The sequence below is a fragment of the Euprymna scolopes genome, chromosome 6 (assembly GCF_053919585.1).
Source record: "Euprymna scolopes isolate OS-2025 chromosome 6, ASM5391958v1, whole genome shotgun sequence".
Lineage (NCBI taxonomy): Eukaryota > Metazoa > Mollusca > Cephalopoda > Sepiida > Sepiolidae > Euprymna > Euprymna scolopes.
The window spans coordinates 108,738,510-108,759,100 of record NC_136487.1 but is presented as its reverse complement, the minus strand read 5'-3'; the positions used below and the strand labels follow the sequence as shown (position 1 = coordinate 108,759,100).

General features: G+C 30.8%; 1 protein-coding gene across 1 annotated transcript in view; it reads right to left on the bottom strand.

Annotated features, from left to right (window-relative positions):
• LOC145277849 (sodium- and chloride-dependent glycine transporter 2-like) overlaps positions 1 to 20,591 on the bottom strand; it is an 82,929-nt gene that overhangs the window by 43,635 nt on the left and 18,703 nt on the right. The window contains exons 3-8 of the mRNA XM_080129793.1: positions 19,723 to 19,854; positions 18,661 to 18,979; positions 18,154 to 18,286; positions 10,452 to 10,586; positions 8,359 to 8,462; positions 7,538 to 7,662 (exon numbers count right to left, since the gene is read on the bottom strand). Of these exons, the coding sequence (XP_079985919.1) occupies positions 7,538 to 7,662; positions 8,359 to 8,462; positions 10,452 to 10,586; positions 18,154 to 18,286; positions 18,661 to 18,979; positions 19,723 to 19,854 (948 nt within the window). The remainder of the gene's footprint in view (positions 1 to 7,537; positions 7,663 to 8,358; positions 8,463 to 10,451; positions 10,587 to 18,153; positions 18,287 to 18,660; positions 18,980 to 19,722; positions 19,855 to 20,591) is intronic.

Sequence of the window (20,591 nt, the reverse complement as noted above, 5' to 3'; positions counted from 1 at the left end):
AGATACCTTCAAAGTACACCATAGAATTATCATAACTTTTGTACCATTCTTTTAAGAATTTTTAAATAATTACTAATGCCTTAAAACAATGTTCTTATGTAGAGGCCACTTTTAATGTGCAGGCATACACATTTCATAAATCGATAAAATTATGGTCAGATTTTCACAAAGTTTTCAATACTTATTGAATTTATGTAAAATTCAATTTTCGAAAAATATGAGAGGGAATATTTTTTGTACCTGATAACCATATTTCATTTTATGCAAATTGAATAAAACATTATAATCCTTCCAAATTTTAACCTTATATATGCTGAGATTACATTTGTTTTAAATACTTATATTTACTATTTTCTTTAGTTAGCATTCTCCTATTACCCTGGGCAATGCTGGGGAATGGGTCCCGCTAGTTTGATTATATATATATTAGTTTATCAAAAACTGATTCCCATATAGTTAGTATTTTCTGAGGATTTCTTGACTATTCTAAAAAATTTATAACTAATTTTTATTAGGTTTCAGGTTTAACAACATGACTTTTCCCCGTTTGAAATTCTAAAAAGGTATTTATGCACATAGCAAAGTGAACGCCCTTCTAAAAAGCAAGTTTAAATTATTTCTGTATCTTCTGAAAATTTAGTAGAGAATGAGTCTACAACACTAAAGTAAATTTTACAATACTGTTTTTGTTTTTTGTCAATTATTAGGAATACTATTGAATAAACATCAACTTTTTACAATAAAAATTTTTTTTTTTAGTTTTAAAAATACCTTTTGAAATTTTTTTAGTAATTGGTTGGGTATGGTCTATTTGCTACATAAAATTCCACTACAGATTGGAGGTCATCCTCTAGTGTTTCTGCCATTTCCTTGGATATGTGTTCATTTGTTTTCCCCTCATATTTGTTATAGAGAGTGGTGTCATCGGCAAATATACCCATCTCCGAAACAATTTTATCAGGGAGGTCATTTATGAATATCAGGAATAATAGAGGTCCAAGGATAGACCCCTGAGGTACTCCCGCATTTATGTCATATTGTTTAGATGTACGACTGTCGAGGACAACTTGGATTTTTCTCTTACTTAAGGATTTAATTACATTATGTATTCTTCCAGTGATTCCATATGATCTAATTTTCCTTAGAAGACCATTGTGCCATACCTTGTCAAAATATATATCAAGGGCTACCGCTCTACCCTCCTCTGTTTTGTCCAGTGAACAGTGTATACATTCAGAGACTACAGTTAAGATATCTGCTGTTGAACGGGCTTGCCTGAACCCATATTGTTTGTCAGTCAGGAGTTTAGCAGCTGTTAGGTGCTGGACTAGGGCTTGATTAACTAAGGACTCAAATATTTTGGCGAAAAGCGGGAGGAGGCTAATGGGGCGATAATTTAGTGGGTCAGTTCTTTCATCAGAATTCTTGAAGATTGGTACCACAGAAGTGGTTTTCCAGCAGTTGGGAAAGCAAGATTCGAAATAAAAACATTATTATTTAGAAAGCCATTCTTAGTATTCAGAGAGGATGGGATTAAAGTCAATTGAATGCTGGGACTGATACTACACTAAGGAATTCATGTAAAAGTAATATGTACTAGCAGATTACCCGGCGTCGCCTGCGATTCGATGACACAGGTAGATATATGTACGAGCAGAATACACAGCATAGCCCGGGATTGGATGAAATAGGTGGATATATTTACAAGCAGAATACCCGGTGTCGCCTGGGATTGGATGAAATAGGTGGAATGTTTCCTAGCAGAATACCCGGCGTTGCCCAGGATTGGATAAGATAGGTGAAATATTTCCTAGTAGAATACCCGGCAGCGTCCGGAATTGTATGAAATAGGTGGAATGTTTCCTAGCAGAATAACCAGTGTTGCCTGGGATCGGAAAGATAGATGGATATATGTAATAGCAGAATACCCGGCATTGCTCGAGATTGAATGAAATAGTTGGAATGTTTCCCAGCAGAACACCGGCGTCGCCTGGGATTGGATAAAATAAGGGGATATTTGAACTAGCAGAATGCCCGCCATCGCATAGGATTGGATGACATAGGTCAATATTTGTACTAGCAGAATACCCGGCATTACCCAGGATTGGATGAGAGAGGTGGATATATGTACTAGCAGAATATACGCCGTTGCCTGGGATCGGATGAGATAGGTTGATATATTTACTAGCAGAATACCCGGTATTGCCTGGGATTGGATGAAATAGGTGGAATGTTTCCTAGCAGAATACCCGGCGGCGTTTGGGATTAGATGACATAGGTGGATATTTGTACTAGCATAATATCCGGCATCGCCCGAGATTTTACACGATAGGTTGATATATGTACTAGCAGAATACTTGGCATCGCCTGGGATTGGATGAATAGGTGTAATGTTTCTTAGCAGAATACCCAGCATCGCCTGGGATTGGATGACATAGGTCGATATTTGTACTAGCAGAATACACATCATCACCCGGGATGGGATGAGACAGGTGGATCTATGTACTAGCAGAATACCCAGCGTCGCTTGGGATTGGATAAGATAGGTGGAATGTTTTCTAGCAGAATACCCGCATTCGCCCAGGATTGAATGACATAGGGGGATATATATACTACCAGAATACCCGCGTCACCCGGGATTGAATGGGATGCTTATACACTAGCAGAATACCTGACGCCACCCATGATTGAATGAGACAGGTGTTAATATATACCAGCAGTACCCAGAATCGCCTTTGAATGGATTAAATAGGTGGAAATATATAATAGAAGAGTATGTGGCCTGGGATTGAATAACCTTGCTGGAAATATATACTAGCTTTGTACCTGCCATTGCCCGGTATTGAAAACGTTGCTGGAAATATATACTAACAGAATATATCAAAATTATTATTTTAAGAACAGTGGGTCGATAATGTGGGTTAAATCATTTAAAATCATTGTTGAAATTAGTAACATATCCAAGAATTTTGAAAAGTGATGAAATGTGAGTTATTTTATTGGTGTGTTTGTAATGAAATTACCAGCCTAGACAATGTATCAAAGTTATTATTTTAGTAAGAGGGGGGGGGCGATAATGTGGGTTGAATCATTAAAAATAATTGTCGAAATTAGTAACATATCCAAGACTCATGAAAAATGATGAAATGCGAGTTATTTGATTGGTGTGTTTTTAATGAAAAAAAAACAGCCAAGATAATATTTCAAATTATTCTTTTAGTAATGGGGGTGGGGTGATCATGTGAGTTAAATCATGAAAAATGATTGTCTAAATTAGTAACATATCCAAGAATTTTGAAAAATTAAATGTGAGTTATTTGATTAGTGTGTTTGTAATGAATTAAACAGCCAAGACAATGTCTCAAAGTTATTATTTTAGTAAAAGGGGGGACGATAATGTGGGTTAAATTATGAAAAATGATTTTCAAAATTAGTAACATATCCAAGAATTTACAAGCAATATCCTTGGTGTTGCCCGGAATTGAAGGAAATTGATGGAAATATATATTAGCAAAATTCCTGGCATTACTCAGGATTGAATAAGATAGGGGCAGATATATACTCGCAGAATAATCAGCGTTGCTCTGGATTAAATGAAGCTGGCAGAATATAAAGTTTGTACCGTAAATGGCTTAAACAATTTTCTATTGCAAAACTACTTCATTTGTGAAGTCGATTCCGGATATGGCTTAAACAGTTTACGATCTCAAAATTAGATTAATACATATATATTGTTGGTTTTCTATGAAAGTTTACTAGGCCAGTTTCTTTAGGAGGTAATCTATATTTTTTTGAATTTTTTATGTTATTATCATCCGGGAATGATGTGATGGTTGTAGTGGTGGGTAGAAAGAAGCATGATTATGTTAATTTTAAATGTGCTCTTGAGTTTTCTTTTGGGGGTTGGGTTGGAGAGAGTAATGTCCGTTTTGAGGTAAAAAAAAAAAAAAAAAAAAAAAAAGTATATGAAATTGTTTCATATATATATATATTTAAATTACCTGTCTAAGTGTAGGTAAAATTATTTTAAGTATGTGTTGTATATTATCCCTCCTTGCAAAGGAAAAATAATTTCATATACATGCTGTAAATTACCTACCCTAGGTAAGATACAATTATTTAATACGTGTAATACCTGTCCTAGGTAGGGAAAATATTTTTTTTGCTCAAAATAGCAAATGATACATAGACATTAAAAATTCCTCTCCCCTAAGAATATCAGATATATTAAAAATCAAATTCAATTTTCTCATTGTTTATACGGTCCCGAGCAATGCCGGGTAGCTCTGCTAGTTTAATAATAAAGCTGATGAATAAAAAACGAATAAAATAAAAATAATTTTAGATATTTTTTTCTTACATTTTTCATGTGATATAACAAAGTAATTAAAACAATGTGATTTTTTTAACCATTACAAACTGCTTCATATTTTTCTTATTTTTGATTGTTTCCAATAATAGTTAAACTTGCTTAATGTAGAAATTTAAATGGCTTAAAATATTTCAATATTGGTATTTATAGAAAGAGTGTGATGAGCAAAGAAAGAATCTTTTTAAATTTTAAAAATCCATTTAAAATTAAGTAAGTTAATACTATTTTTTTGCCTCACATGTTTGGATATTTTCCCTCTTAAGACCATATGTGTTTTGTCACATTTTTTACACTACTTTTTTAATAAAACTGTTATATCTTTGTTAAAACAGAAGATTAAGCAATGAAATTTGCCATATAAGCATTTTCGTGCTTGGAATTAGAATATACTAAAATCTCCAAAAATTAACGGTTTCCAAATAATCTGCAGTAAATGCACATAAATATGCTGCAATTCTTTAAAAAATGCCATATATTCATTAAAAGAAAAGAAGTTAGAGAACTCAAAGCTGAATTGTAATGCATTTTATGTACAAATAACTGAAATCGAAATCTAGGACTGTTTAAAAATGAATATATTGAAGTATTTCTTTGGTATTATTGTAGATTAATACCTTCCGTTAACCTCAACCCATCTGACCACTTCTTCAAAATATGTGATTTTACCTTTGTAAGCAATTACATGTGAACACTGACAAACTTTAATAAAAGATAACCAAGTATTATTTTAGAATTTAATGTAAAATGATTCTGCATTTTGAGCCATTCTAGCATTTTAGGGCAGTTAACCATTTTTTTTTTTTTTCTATAGGAGATAAATCCTCTGCGCTTTTTTTTTTTCTGAAGATGATTATGTGTGGTTTTAAGAGGGTCTTTGTGCAATTATGAGAAGGTGGAAAGGTTGCCCTCTGACTTTGTGTTAATGATAGAGTTAAAGGAAATTATGTGTGAACATCTTGAAGACTTGATAGAAAGGAAACAAAAACAATTTTAAAATTTAGAGTGGGGGTAGTTTCACATAAATTTAATGTAAAATAATGCACCATTTCGAGACCATTATAGCATTTTAGGACAGTTGACCAATTCTTTTACGGGAGATAAATCGTGCACTTTTCTTTAAGGAAGGATCCATTTTAAAAATTTTTTTAGATGCTTATATGTAGCTTACCGAGGAATTTTGTTTGGTGAGGAGCTTGCCACTCGGAGTTAGCGTTATTGTTAGGGCTAAAGAAAGTTTTAGGAGGAAGAGGCTTACCTAGGGTTAGAGGTAGGATTAAAAATATGTAAACTTATATAAATGAGAAATGTGAAACTTTGCAAGAATTATGACAAACAGAAAAAAAAATAAATTTGATTTAAAACAAGTGATGTCATTAACAGAAAACGTGACGTTCGAACAACTATTAAGTATTTTTTTGCCTATTTAAATATCAAGAAACACTTTTTGCTAAAGCTGACAAATCATTCAAATTTTGGATAAATTTGGTTTTTATTTTCAATTACATTTCTTGTCTGAGTGGCACATTATTTTGTTAAACTTTCCAGTTTAAGATATTTCTTTTATTTCTCTACCTGAACTTCGGGCCAAGATCAGTATAGTATTCTGATGCTAAACTTTGCCTTTTGTGTCCTCTGTCAGTAAAGGAGAAATCCTTCATAACTGAGACAATTTTTCTGTTTATTCTTATCCAGGTTGCCCTTTTTTGGGGAGCTGGATTTTTCTCACATTAAAACCGATCTTGTGTCTAACTCTCGCCTTGTGGGGAGGCAAATACATAGGAACTTCATTAGAGACTGAGCACCCCCTACAAATATTTAAATATTGATTTTGCATTTTTTTATAATTGGGTAGATTAGTGTCTATTGGATTATAATCTGCTGAAAAAAAAAACTAAAAAAGACAGGGGAAAAAATATTGGGGATGGGGAGGTACTGCTTGCATACGTGAAGCAAAAACAATCATATTTCACATTTTCGTTTTTTTTTTGTTTTTTTTAAAAAATAAAACAGTTTAATTCACTGTTAAAAACTATTGTAATGGATAAAAGTGCACATAAGTTACATATATATAAAGCTTATTTTCTTGTCTTTTCAACAATAAAAATATTTTTTTAATTTGACCAGAAATAACGCCGGACTGGTTGGGATTGCTCTAATTATATATTCTGATAACCAAATAGCTCTAATTAAGCTAGTTATGTTCTGACATCACAAAATAGCTCTAATTAAGCTAGTTATGTTCTGATATAACAAAATAGCTCTAATTAAATATGTAAGAACATTTTTTTATATTCATATTTTCATTTAAATTTTTAATGTGTTCTGGAATAAAAAATTAACAAAAAACCATTTGCTTACAGCCGTGCTATTGCTGATAGTATTGCTGCTGTTACTACAGATAGTTTTCAGATACTTTTTTTTAAAATAGAATGATTTTTTTTCCAGGTATCATGATTTTAAATTGTTTGCTACCACAAGAGAAAGCAAGTTACAATTTTACTTTCAACACAAAAATAATAAAAAGATTGATTTAACAGTGGGTACCAAAAGAAAATATTTTTCAAAATTTTCAATACTCGTTGAAGTCTTGAATGTCTGTTATAGAGTGTAGTGTCATCAGTAAATATACTCATCTCTGAGAGTTTTATCAGGGAGGTAATTTATGAATAGGAGGAATCTAAAGATCGCCCCCTGCATTTACTTCATGTTATTTGAGGACAACCTGGATTTTTCTCTTATTTAAGATTTGATTATGTTAAGTATTTATCCAGTAATACCATATGATTCAATTTTCATGCCATACCCTGTCAAAGGTCTTAAAACGTCAACCATGCCTCATCCATTGTGTGGTATATATGTTCAGATATTACAGTTAGGATAGTCACAGTGGAACGGGATTACCTAAATCCATAATGTTGGTCAGAAAGCAGTCGCTCAGTCTATAGATTTTACTAGTAAAAAAAATTCAAATCTCTCTAAATTCAGTTTCAATTACACAAAAGTATTTTTCTTTTTTTTTATTTCATGATTAGATTGAATCTATAATCTTTTAATTAAAACTGACACTTGTAAGAATGTGTAGTTCCAAGGAATTGACAAAATTTAGGGCAACATTCAACAGATTTAGAAATGTTTTGTTATTTTTATTAAAATGTAAAAATATACCTTGTGTTACAACAGTCTCAACTGATATACCAGTTTCATGTGACATGAACCCTAAAACTGAGAAAATAACAAATCCAGCAAAGATACTGGTGCTGCAGCCAATTAGGGGAACTACCATTGCATCTCTGAAAATAAATATTAAGAAAGGAATTTACAAAAGAATAGCACATGATTATAAACTAATGTCACTGATATTTATCGATTTAGATATTGACAGTGTAAACATTTGAAGCTTTTAATATTCTTTAATTTATACAAATTTATTTTCATTTACTTTCTATCATCTATAAATTTCATTATACATGTTCAAATTTTAATTTGTTGAACAATTCTTCTCCACAAATAATGCGTGTTGAAGCAAAACACTTTTGGAACTATCTGTGGAAGAATTATCTGAATGCTTTGATAATTTGCTCTTGACATTTGTATATTTTATTAAGAAAAATTTTCAATTTACTTTAATTGAAAACTTATTTTAATCCCATTTCAATCATTCAAATAAGCCGGAGTCAACCTACAATTCCTTTAAAACTTTGCTGTATCAGTTTAAAAGTCATTGAATTTATTTTGTTTTCAAGTTTTATCAAGTTTGAGATCAAAATCTTCAATAATTCCAAACATTTCCTTCCAAATCTTTTTTGAAAAATAGTTAAAAATATAGAATTATTAAATCGTGATATTCTGCCTGAGTTTTTCACCATATGCCATAAATATATTCAATTTATATACAATTGAAGCAAATGAAAAACTTACTTAAGAGGTATTGTATTTTTCTTTAACAAAATATTCTTCTCTATTTGTATGAAAAATAAGAATCTCACCTGTACACATTGTTGTGAAACTTGTTATAACTTGCCATCGTAATGAGTCCACCCCATGACATACCGACCGAGTAGAAAATTTGTGTGGCTGCATCACCCCAAACCTAAAAGATGAAAAATTGAAATTCTAGTATCATAGAACATTTTAGAAACTGCCACTATAAGTATTTCTCATTAGTTTTGTTATGCAGAGAGTTCATATTGCAAAAATATTTCTATTTAAATGTTCACATTTTTATCAAAAGTATCTACACCATGAAGTGAAAACTTATTTGAGCATCTCAGTCTCTTAATTTTCCATTAAGAAATTGTACTTTCTATAAATACATGCCTGATATATAATTCTAACTTAAAGATTTCTAAAACAATAGCATTAAAAAAATGGATAGAGATATAAAGATAGATATAAATATTATTGCTAAAATAATTTCACACAAATGAAAAGATTTTTTATACTTTATTTTGTAAAGAGCATTTGTTATAGATTTCTGTAGTTAACATAGAAATTGATGTATTTAATAGAGTCATAGACATTTTGTCAATTCCATCATTGTGTGTACAAAAATATTCTTGAACATAATGCATAGTAATGAAAAAGCTGAAACCATTCTTGCAAATAACCATAAGAGAATGAGTTATGTCAGTTTGTTTTGAAAAAGATATGACACGTCAAGTGCTTAGCACTAAATATATTTGAAAACATTGAAAGATTATTCATTGTTTTATATAATAAACAAATGAATGCTTTTAACAAATAAAAATATTTTAAAAATCGATTTAATTTTAATATATATAAATCTGTTCGATTTTTAGGAGAGAAGAGTTTTAGCTTTCACACTCATGTCTTCCCACTGTCATACATGAATACTGGGAACAAATTTAATAAAAAAAACTTTTTACAAGAGTTACTGGTAGTAAATCCTACTTAAATTGTTTCCATTGGTTAATAATTTGCCTTATGTCTTTTTAAAAGCAATTGGATGGAGTTGGATGGGTATAAATGGAAAAATAACTGCAATATTTGGTTTGAAATACATTTTTCTTATTTCTTGTGAAAAAAAAAGCTGTTAAAATTGTGCTACATATCTAATGAAGAAAATCAAGAGAGGGGCACATTCGAAAACCTTCATATTTGATGGTGAGAAAGAAAAGAAACAATACTTAACATTTTATCGATTAATGCAGGATTACATGACATGAATTCAACTAGAAAAATTCTAATAAAATATTACTTTCAATGGACACTTTCAAATTTCCTATGGCAACTGTGAAAAAAAATTTTTTTTTTTTTGAATGTGTGACAATGCTTACATTCAACATTCAAAGGTGATTTTGAAACCTTTAAATTGTCAATTTAGCAAGAAAATAATTTCTTGCTAGAATTAACTGTTATAATGAAAAAAATCTATTATGATTTATTTATGCATCTAGGTTTCCCTAAAACAAATTACTTTTCTAATGGATAGCTTAAAAGATTTAAAATCACTTTCCTATTTTTCATGGCCGTGAAGAAAAATTAAGTGAAAAAAACTGAAAAGTATTTATAGGATTCAACTATAAACACATTAAGATGTCCAATCAATTTTTTTTTTTCAATATCATTATTTTATTGAATTATCTTTTCAAAATTGTAAATATTTTCTTTAAAAAAATTAAGAGAGAAGACAAAACATGGATGAAATGGTGCTATGAGTGAATCAAAGATAGAACTTAAGACTCCCATGCAAGAATGAGTAGGGACACTACATTTTTTTAATAAAGTTAAAACAAATATTTGTTTTTTAATGTTGTACGCGTACGATAACTTAAAAACTGAAAATTTGTGTTAATTCCTTATTTTTTTTTATTAATCAAGTATAATGAATTAAGCATACATTTTTTCTTTAAAATACGAGGTGTGTTCAGAAATAAATGAGGCTGAGATTCAAGAACAATCAATCCAATAATCAATTACTATTATAATTAAGCACTTTTTTGTTGCTGAGCTTTTTTTTTTGCATTTCTCTGATGTACTGAATGTTTTATTTGAGCCAGACATATGAAACATTTTTTTGAATTTGTATTTTGTATAATCTATCTTCCAGGAAACTTACCTGAAATTCTAATAATTTTGGCCATTTTGGAATAAGGTAAAATTGTATTCCAGTCCAAGCACCTGGTAATGTGACACCACGAATCAATAAGATTGTCAATATAATATACGGAAAAGTTGCTGTTACATAAACGACCTGAAATAAAAAAAATTAAGATAGTTTTCAGATTAAAATCATATTCAATAACATTTATTATTCAAAATATTTTCCATGTTAGTGAATATTCTAAAAAGATTAGCATAAATTTAAAATAAATTCATATTAATAAAATGGGGACGATTTTTCCACTGTAACTTTCGACATTATAGAAAAATAAGAAAGCAATTCTTATGCACAACTTTTACACTCATCAGTTACAGTTATACTAAAGCATGTAGCTGACAATACATTTTGTACCTGTTTAATAATTCTTAAATTTTTAATCTCAAATACGTAATTCCATTAGGAGTGTAGCAAAGAGTTTACCCTACTGCAATTCACTATTCTTTCATAACCTTAACCACACTGTTTACTTTTATTAATAGGTTAACTTCTTGGCTGATTTATTTGACCTTTTATTCATATTTAATACATTCTTCATTACACTTTAAGCTTTATTTAACAAACACATCCTTATTCGTAATGGTTTGATGGAATGACAGAACAGAACGAAACTATCAGTTCATAATATTTACATGTAATTACTTTTCAGAATAGGTGATCGTGAAAACGAACATATCAACATACATTAATCAATCATTAACATGGACTGCTTTGTTTCTCAATAACGTGAACACAATATACATTTCTTATGCATACTGTGATATTTATTTGATTTCCTCATAAAATTTACATTTTCTTTACCTATAGTAAAATAGGCTGCAAACAAATTTTCACATTAAATTATAGATCGTTGACAGATTTCAGTCTATTCTTTTTTTAATACTCGCCCTGCAAAATACGGACCATATTACATTTGTTGTACGATTTTAAATAAGGAAGGAGGTTCTTCTAAGCAAGGAGGTTCTACAGAATTTGAATTTAACCAGATCGACTTTTTCAAAATAAATCTTAACTTAGGATTAGTTTACAGTTAAGGTTAGAAAAACATTCTAGTTAAAATTCAGACCAAGTAAAGACAAAAACTGGTGCACGTTTCAAGTGACACCAGTTGTTCAACCTTGACATTGCTGTTGGTTGTTTGTAAACACGTCAAATAGCAGACTTGGTCGAATGTTCATGAGCAAGATTTTTTAAAAATATATTTACAAAACTTAGATTTAAAAGAAAAAATATATATTTACAAAACATGTTTTTTAATATTAAATATTTACAAAACTTTTGAGGATAAAAAACTTTTTTCTATTTACACAAAACTTTTTAATGTAAGTAACAAAACGAATGTATTTAAACAAAATATATCTAAATAAATGAGCGTCTTTCCGAGTGCGTTTTTTTAATATTTACAGAACTTTTTAATAAAACTTACAATAATAAGAGTTCTTGCGAGGATATAGTTTTAAACAGAAGCTGCCCCCCCCCTCCGCCTTAAAAAAAAGGATTTATTACATCCTTTTTTTTAAGGGAGGGGAACAACTTTTATTTAAAACTATATCTCCACAAGAAATCTATTTTCAGTCGATATTTACTCCATAGTTGCACAATTTTCCTACCTAGCAAAAATTTCCCTTTTTCCTAGAATCTAAATGTTCCTTATAAATATCATATTTTTTCAATACAATTACTAGACTACTTTGTAAAAAGAGTTTGGAAAACAGACAACCAATGATAGCAGCATTTTCAAATACTGCTTCATTAACATTTTATTGCCGGTGGAGGTGGGGGGAAGAGATTTTTTTTTTTTATACAGAAAGTTTGTGTGCCAATATTTTCATATTTTTCTTCAGCAAATTTCTCTTTTAAGCATTTCTATTACACCTGTAGGTGGGGGAGGAGTACTATTTCAGTTTTTCCAAATTTATTTTAAGGTGTGTGTGGGGGGTGCATTTTTTAAGAACCCCCAAAACTGCACCATAAAATTTACTCCTCTGTAAGACCGTTAATATAACTTTTGTACCATTGAAAACCATTGAAAGGTTTCAGCAAGAAGATTCGCAATTTAATTTATCTTTTTTTCTGTATCTTGTTTTGTCTTTTGGAAGGATTGACTGTAATTTTTTCTGGAGGAATTATTTTGAAAGGTTTCAGCAAGAAGATTCGCAATATTTTTTGTCTCCGTTATTTTGATGTTGTTTTGTAGGAGATGATTTAGAGGAGAGGGTGAGTTTTTGCCCGAAATTTTCCTTACCATGTTCCACACTTGTTTGGGGTTTGTATTAGAGTTTATTAGAGCTTATTTTATTTATATAGTCTTTCCATGATGTTCTTTTTGCTTCTCAACTTTTATGAGCCATTGCTCTTTTTTGCTTAAAAAGGTTTGAATTATACTTTGTTGGTTGGGAGTTGAATTTTCATAAGGCAGCTTTACGTTGGCGAATTGCTTTTTGGCATTCGTTGTTAAACCAGGGTCTTTGTTGTTTATTAGTTCTGCTACTTTTAAGTATACATTCATGTGCGATGGCTAGTAAAGTTTTAGAGAAGTATTCTATGGATTTATTTGGGTTTTCCTCCTCTGAGAGTTTTTGTTGGCATTTTTTTTTATATTCCTCCCAATTTGCTTTTTTTATTTTCCATCGGGGGAGATGGGTTTTTGTTTCTTTTAGATTTGTTAAAAATCACTGGAAAATGGTTGCTACCCCATGAATCTTCTAGAACCTTCCAGTTATAGTCCCCGAGGATAGTAGGGTCACACAAAGATAAATTTAATGCTGAGTAGGTGCCTGAAGTGGGATAAAGGTATGTGTTGAATTTATTGTTTCACAAGTCATTGTCGTTAATAATTTTTTCAAGATTCTTCCCTTTCTTATCCAAGTATGCAGATCCCCATATATCATTGTGACTATTGAAATCACTTAACAGTAAAAAGGGTTTGGGTAACTGATTTATTATTTTGTTCAGCTCTGCTTCGTCTATTGGATCTTGGGGTGGGATGTAGATAGTGCAGATATTTATAGTTCTGTGTAGTGTCACTGCTGCAGCAATGGCTTGAATATTAGTGTTTAGATCTATTTTGCTTTGTGGGATATTATTTCTAATAAGTATAGATACTCCTCCAGAGGCTCTCTGTTGGGTATTGTGGATGTGGTTGTATTGTTTGTAGTTTTTTTATATTTATTTTATCTTCAGCTTTTAAAAAGGTTTCTTGGAAGCATATGATGGCTGGTTGATGGTTTGTTATAAGAAATAATAAGTCATTTATCTTATGTTTTAGGCCCCGGCAGTTTCATTGGATGATTTTTGGGTTATGGTTACATTTTATGTATTTGTTTTTAACTTTTGTTAGTGTCTGATCTTTGATCTTCCGTGTCCATTTCCTCAAATCTGTTTTGGATTGAGAGTCTTGGTCTGGAAGATGAACGTGGTCTGTTTATTTTGGTTTTAGCTTCTTTGTTGGTTGGTGGTTTGTTTCCTTTTTCTTCCTGGGCACTTTTTCGTGTCTGTTTTTTTTTTGGGGGGGGGGGGGGTTCGGTGAGGGGGTTGTTTCTGTGGATGCTGTAGCACTTTGGGGTTTTGTGGGTTTTTGGGTTGAGTTTTGGTTTGGAAGTTTTGTCCAGTTTTGTAATCTTTATTTTCGTTGTTGATTTGTTTTATAGCTTTTTTGAATTCTTCCATTAGTTCCCTTATTTCATTGAGTAATTTCATAATGTCTTCTGGTTTGATGTTTAATAGGTTTGCTTTTGTTGTTTGGTTATTTGGTCTGGTGGTATGCTGTATGTTTTTTTTTGTTATTTTTATTTTATATTTCCAGCTAGGTTATGAGCTTCTTGGAAGTTTATATTTTTTGTGTATTTTATTTTAATAATTTCTTTTTCTTTCTTCCATTTGTCGCATTCTTTTGAATTTGCACTATGGCCTTTTTGGCAGTTAATACATTTTGGTTCTTTTTGGCAATCTGTGTGGGTCTCGTTTTCTCCACACCTCATGCATACTGGAGAGCGTGTGCACCGGTCTCGATGATGTCCGTACCTTTGACAGTTGCAGCATCTGAGAGGGTTTGGTATGTACAGTTCTATATTGATTTTTTCATATCCTATTTTGATGTTACTCGGGATTTGATGGGTATTAAAAGTTAGAATATAAGAGTTTGTATCGATGGTTTCACCATATTTTTTAATTTGGATCCTTTTTACATCGATAACATTTTGATTTTTTAGGTTAATTTTAATTTCTTCCAAGGAGCACAGTGATAGTTCTGAACTCCTGATTACTCCTTTACTAGTATTCAGCGTTTTGTGGGGATAGATTTTTACTTTTTGGTTGTTAAAAAGTCTCCATTTAAAGATTTCTGTGATATGTTTTTGGCTTTCTACTTCCACTAGTAGTGTGCCGTTATTTAGTTTTTTGACCATTTTGGGTTTGATACTTAAGAAAATTTTCTCTATTTTGAAGGGAGACACTTTTGTTATCGGTTCTCCTTCGGTTGCTTCAATTATGAAATAAGGTAGATTTTGAACGAGATTTTGGTTTTGTGTTTCTGAAACTTCACAATGGTGTCTTTTTTTAGGCTTTTTATTTGTCATTTAAATATTTTGAATTTTTCATTTCTCCTGCTCCCCACCCGCCTCGGAGCCCTATTTGGGAAGTGTTGGGGGGGGGGGGGAACCCATTTGCTCCAACACAACAAGGATACAGGAGAAGTGTATTCTTCCTGCTGATGGACTCAAGCACCTGTGTTTCCTTCGTCCTTTCTAATGGCCTCATTTCTAGAAAAGATGTTGGTTTTCCAGCCGTGTTTTATCCATTCTTCAGCAAGTTGATTGACCCTCCAGCCACCGCTTACTAAATCAGTTTTTTGCCTAATGTGGGAAGCATGAACATATTTTCTTGTTGTCTGATTTAGTGCTAGTCATGACCAACCGATTGATTGGATTGGGCCTATCCAACCGCACATCTTTACCCAAGTAAGGGCCAAAGTGGCGTGTTACACCTCATGTGCTAATAGGACCTTGAATATGATCTGCTCAACCACCAGGATCCTGTCTTTAGGCATTATGGGTTGCCACCCACGGTCAACAGGTGACCCCATTGAGGGACTTGTACTCTCTGCAGGGAGGCAGTTGGTGTATTCTAATGCCCCACCGACAGGGCCGGTTGGGAAGTAGGGGAAGAAAAAAGGGGGGAGAGAAGGGGACTGTTTTTGGTTTTGTAGAACAATTAAGTTTTACAAAAGAGAATAGAAAAACAAAAAGGAACATCAATGTAGGTGCATTTCGTCTCAGAAAGTCAATAGACAGCCTGATCTGGTAGCACCAGCAGTTATGATAGGTGCAATGAAAATATCGTAGGAAAATGTAGAATAGGTTGTGTCAACTGGTAGCAGTGGGAGAACTAAATATTTATAGAGAAAAATACGGACTCCTTCCTCTATAGATGTTGTGATGGTATTGCTCCTAGGATGCAATGTATAAATAAATAAATAAAAATTTTATTCTAACGACTTAATGTGTCTAAAACTGTGTTTGAAAATTACATAAGATAGTGACTAATAGCCTAGATGGAATGAATTAGTATGTGGCATCTGTTATTGCAAAGCTACGATACTTTGGTCCAGAGGGGAATTTCTGCAGTCAAAATATTATATAGGAGATAATCTGTTTAATTGCAACGGAAAAAAAAAAAACATTCTATTCTAGAAAATAATCAATCTTTTGAAGTGATTTAAATTCCATTCTTCTGAAATGTAAGTTTTCACCATAGAATTTTGAGTGAACGTTTCCTACTTTTTCTATTTATTAGACACTACTTCCAATATTCATAGTTTATGCTTTTGATCTTTCAATGCCTACAAACAGCTTTATATAGTATGTACAAAATTGACATCACTGATTCTATGGCGAGCAATGGAGGCCTTACTGATCACTTCACATAAATAAGTACATACATTCATTCAAAAAGAATATTTTTTAGTTAGCATTCTCCTATATTATCCCGGGCAATAATGAGAAACAGGTCCTGCTAGTATATCATATCTATATAATTATAAAGCTCAAATGACCTTGTAACAAGTGATGTAACCCACTTTCCGGTTTACGACATCCGGTTTATAGCGCTTAGACAATTGGACAGTTATCCCCCTTACACTATTAATAACCATGGAACTAATGCGGCCCTTTATAACTAGAGATCATGATTAAAATCTTTCTTTTTTTCTTCTTCCAATTTTTTAAAAGTCGTCTGCTTATATTCTTATTGCCGATTTTCCAGCAGCTGATTAACCTTACCATAGCTTGGCATACTCCTGTATTTTATCTGCACATGCCAAACAGAAATCCGGATCGGTAAATGCACATGTTCCTATTACATTAAATAGTGTTTTCTTTTGTTGTTTTTTAAACACCAAATACTTGAATCTATTCGGTCATATTAAATCCATTTTTTTTTTTTTTTTTAACAAATTTAATATTTTGAATTATTCATAAGTTGTTAAACAAAGCTGTAAAAAATTTCGGCGGCGTTCGATTCGTAAGAAAATTATGTTTAATTTTTTATTTTTGAGCGATTATTCGGAAAAATAGGTAATTTTACCCGATTAGGAAAGTTTTTCCATGTTTGAGCAAACCGTTTGGATGCCATTAATCCAGAAATATGTTTCTATATAGTTAGAAAAAAAAATTACAGCACATATATATATGTGTGTGTGTGTATATATATATATATATATATATATTCAATAAATGTTTTGGTTTTCAAATATTTTTGTGTTCGGAAAAAAATCTTGTTTGTTACTTATTTGCTGCGGTATTTGACCAAGAAAAAATTGGAGTTATCCTCCCACCACCACCATTGCCACCGTTCGTATACTGCAGAATTGTCGAAAATAAAATAAATTAATAAAAACAAAACATTTTAAGTTAAATAAAAGATGTAATGTTTTCTCACTTACCTATTAAAAGTAACACGTGATTAGAATAAAACGTTTTCCATAAAATCGCTCGATCTGTTAAGGTTTCTAAATAATATGCTTTTGTTCTAAAAAATGTTGAGCGTTTCGTCTATGTGGTAGAAATGAACAAATCGCAAAACGGTGTAAACATGATTTTGTTCCTTATATTAAAAATTTCAACCACATTTTTTTTGTCAAGATTACAATTTTAAAAAAGAAAAACAAATGTTTTTATATGCAATAAATTCTAACTATTTTTACTTACAAAAGATATAAATCATTTAAGGAACAAAATATGTTAATACAAAACTAACTTTTGTCCGTATTTGAAAATAAAAATAATGACCAATTGGTGCTAGGGTCCTGATATTATAGCCGCATTTTCATATTGCGAAAGTCTAGCCCTGCTAGAAAACTGCAGCCGCTGTAAAAAAAAAAACCTATTTTCTTTATGTCACAAGTGTCACGCTCATACATGAATCCCATAGCTAATATAACATACTGACCCAACAGGTCACAGGTAGTCTAGTATTCTATTAATTACCTTGATTTTAACTTTATAGGTTTAGTGAAAAAAAGTAAATGAATAAGAGAACTTTAATTTGACACTCATTTTAGACGTTCAAATGAATGTATCATGTTTATAATGAAGGTATGTAAATGTTTTTCAATTCTTTTAAGTTGATTTTGATGAAAATGCAGAAAAACAAATATACTAACGCGTCCTGAAGACTTGACTCCTTTGCATAGACACAGAAATACAATAACCCAAGCTAAGAACAAACAGAGAAGCAGCTCCCAACGCACACTTCCTAAATTGTCAATGCCATCACTAATATTAAGAACTTTTAATCTGAAATAAAAGAAAAATATATATTTCACAATTGTTTACTAGAGATAAAAACTGGTTCATTTAAAAATGAAACTTTGTGAAATAGTTGCTTCAAATAATTCAATTCTCAACTTTATTTCTAATTAATTCTTAATCAAAAGTTAAAAAAATAATGAAGAAGAATATTCAGAAGAGAATTAGAGTTTAAAGTGATGTAGTTTAATAAAATTTCAAGTGATGTAAATGTATACACATTTAGTTTACAGAGAAAAGTAATTCATGATTTGGATTTTCTGAAAAGATTACAAGGTTTACATAAAAATAAATGAGATTTATTAATTACAAGTTTAAGCAAATCAATACAGGCACAATAGAATAAAATGAGGAATACTCACTGCCAAAATTCTTCACTAGGGGAAATTTTGGTGCCATTGCTTACATCTGCCACCGTTTCTATAGTTTCCAAAGTTGGTTTTAGTTCACTTTCATTGAATGTTGACAAAGAAAATACGCTAACATTTGTTAGCAATGTATTATTTAAAACAGTTTCTTTTACTGTTACACTACAGTTCTCAGTATTCCACACATTATGACAATGACTCCATGGCAGAACTTGCCTCAAAGAATTAAAAAGATAGTAGAGAGTCCAAGCCACAATGATGTTATAGTAGACACAGACAATGGCAGATACAATTACCATTCCATAACCAACACCTGTACAAGAGAAAACCATTAACAATTTAGTTGCTCATGAATTTCATCTACTTTAATGTTTTATGTAATTAACTTTACTAATGACAAAGTTTACATTTTGCCATTTGATTATTTGTACACATGGAGAAACTGAGTATGATTATAAATGTATAGGACATAATTTCAATAATTATTTCAATTAAAAGATATTTCTGTTAAGTAGATTGAAATAACAACCTTTCTGAATCAGAAATTTATTTTCCATGAATTCCATCTTGAAGTGCAAAAAAAAAATTAAAAAAAAAAAATATATACTTTGTAAATAGATATTTTTTTATAAACTTAAAAAGTTCATTTGTTTGAATATGTATCCATATATTAAAATAGGTTAGGGCATTTTTATCATACTAAATATAATTTATGCTAAAAATGAGGTTAATTTTGCAATTTATTTGTAAAATCTGAATATTTTAAAGTTTTCAAAAGACATTTTAGCATAAAAAAATATATCACTCCTGTTCCCTCCATGTTGATTTCTAAATAATTTGTTCAAATGTCTGAAGGATGTGTATACTAAATTTGGTTGAACATCATTGCATAATAAACAATTTGACATATTTCACTTAAAATGTGCTTAATTATTTGAAGGTTGTTGACTAAAGATTCAACACGGTTGTCATTCTTACATATTTAATTTTCTTGGTATACATATCTATTCTTAACTAATATGTATTCATCGTTCATCTAAAAATGAGAAAACTTACCTTTAAATAAAGGACTTATTCTCCAGATAGTTATTGGACTGAGACTTGCAAATTGACCAAACGCTGTCTCCAAGAAAAACAAAGGAAGTCCACAGAGAAACAAAAACAGACAGTATGGAATTAAGAAAGCACCTGAAAGAAAGAATTACTTACAAGCATTAAATAAATAGAAATTATAAATGCATTTTTCCAATTTAGATATTTAATTAGTTTTCTTGAATTGTTTCTTACTGTTATAATGCTCAGGATTTCAAGTTATGGAATCTTGGATTACTGAAATGTTTTCTGTCTTTACTGATTAACGAAACTAAAATGCTATCAAACTCTTTATAATTATTTTGTATTTTTAATTTTTCAAACAATTATTATAGATGAGAGAAAAAGTTCCATACTTGAAATGAATCTCAAAATCATTGAACTCATTTTCTAAATTTTGCAACAAATTGTATGCATACTAGCAAGTGTCATATATAATTTCCAGCACAAGATGAGTAAAATTATATTTCCCAAACAGATTTTTGTTATTTTATGTTCACTGATGAAAATGAAAATCAAGTTAATGATAAGCCTAAAGTCTACAATCCTTTTAATTTAAAGGATTTTGATTTTAGTCAATGGTTTAAATTTATGGCTTAAACGTAAGGGATCTCAAGAAATTAAAGGCATCTTGGTTCAATTAATGTTGAATGACTATGAATCAAAATTAAATATATTTAAATGTTCAAATGGGCTATTATGCTATTATATTATGCTATTTAAAAAACTTTAACATTCCAAAATTGAAATTTGCAGAATATTTCTTGATGCCTAATACCTTTTGTTAGAATTTGACAAAAATTGGCAATGTCCGCTTTTTCACAAAAGCGCCC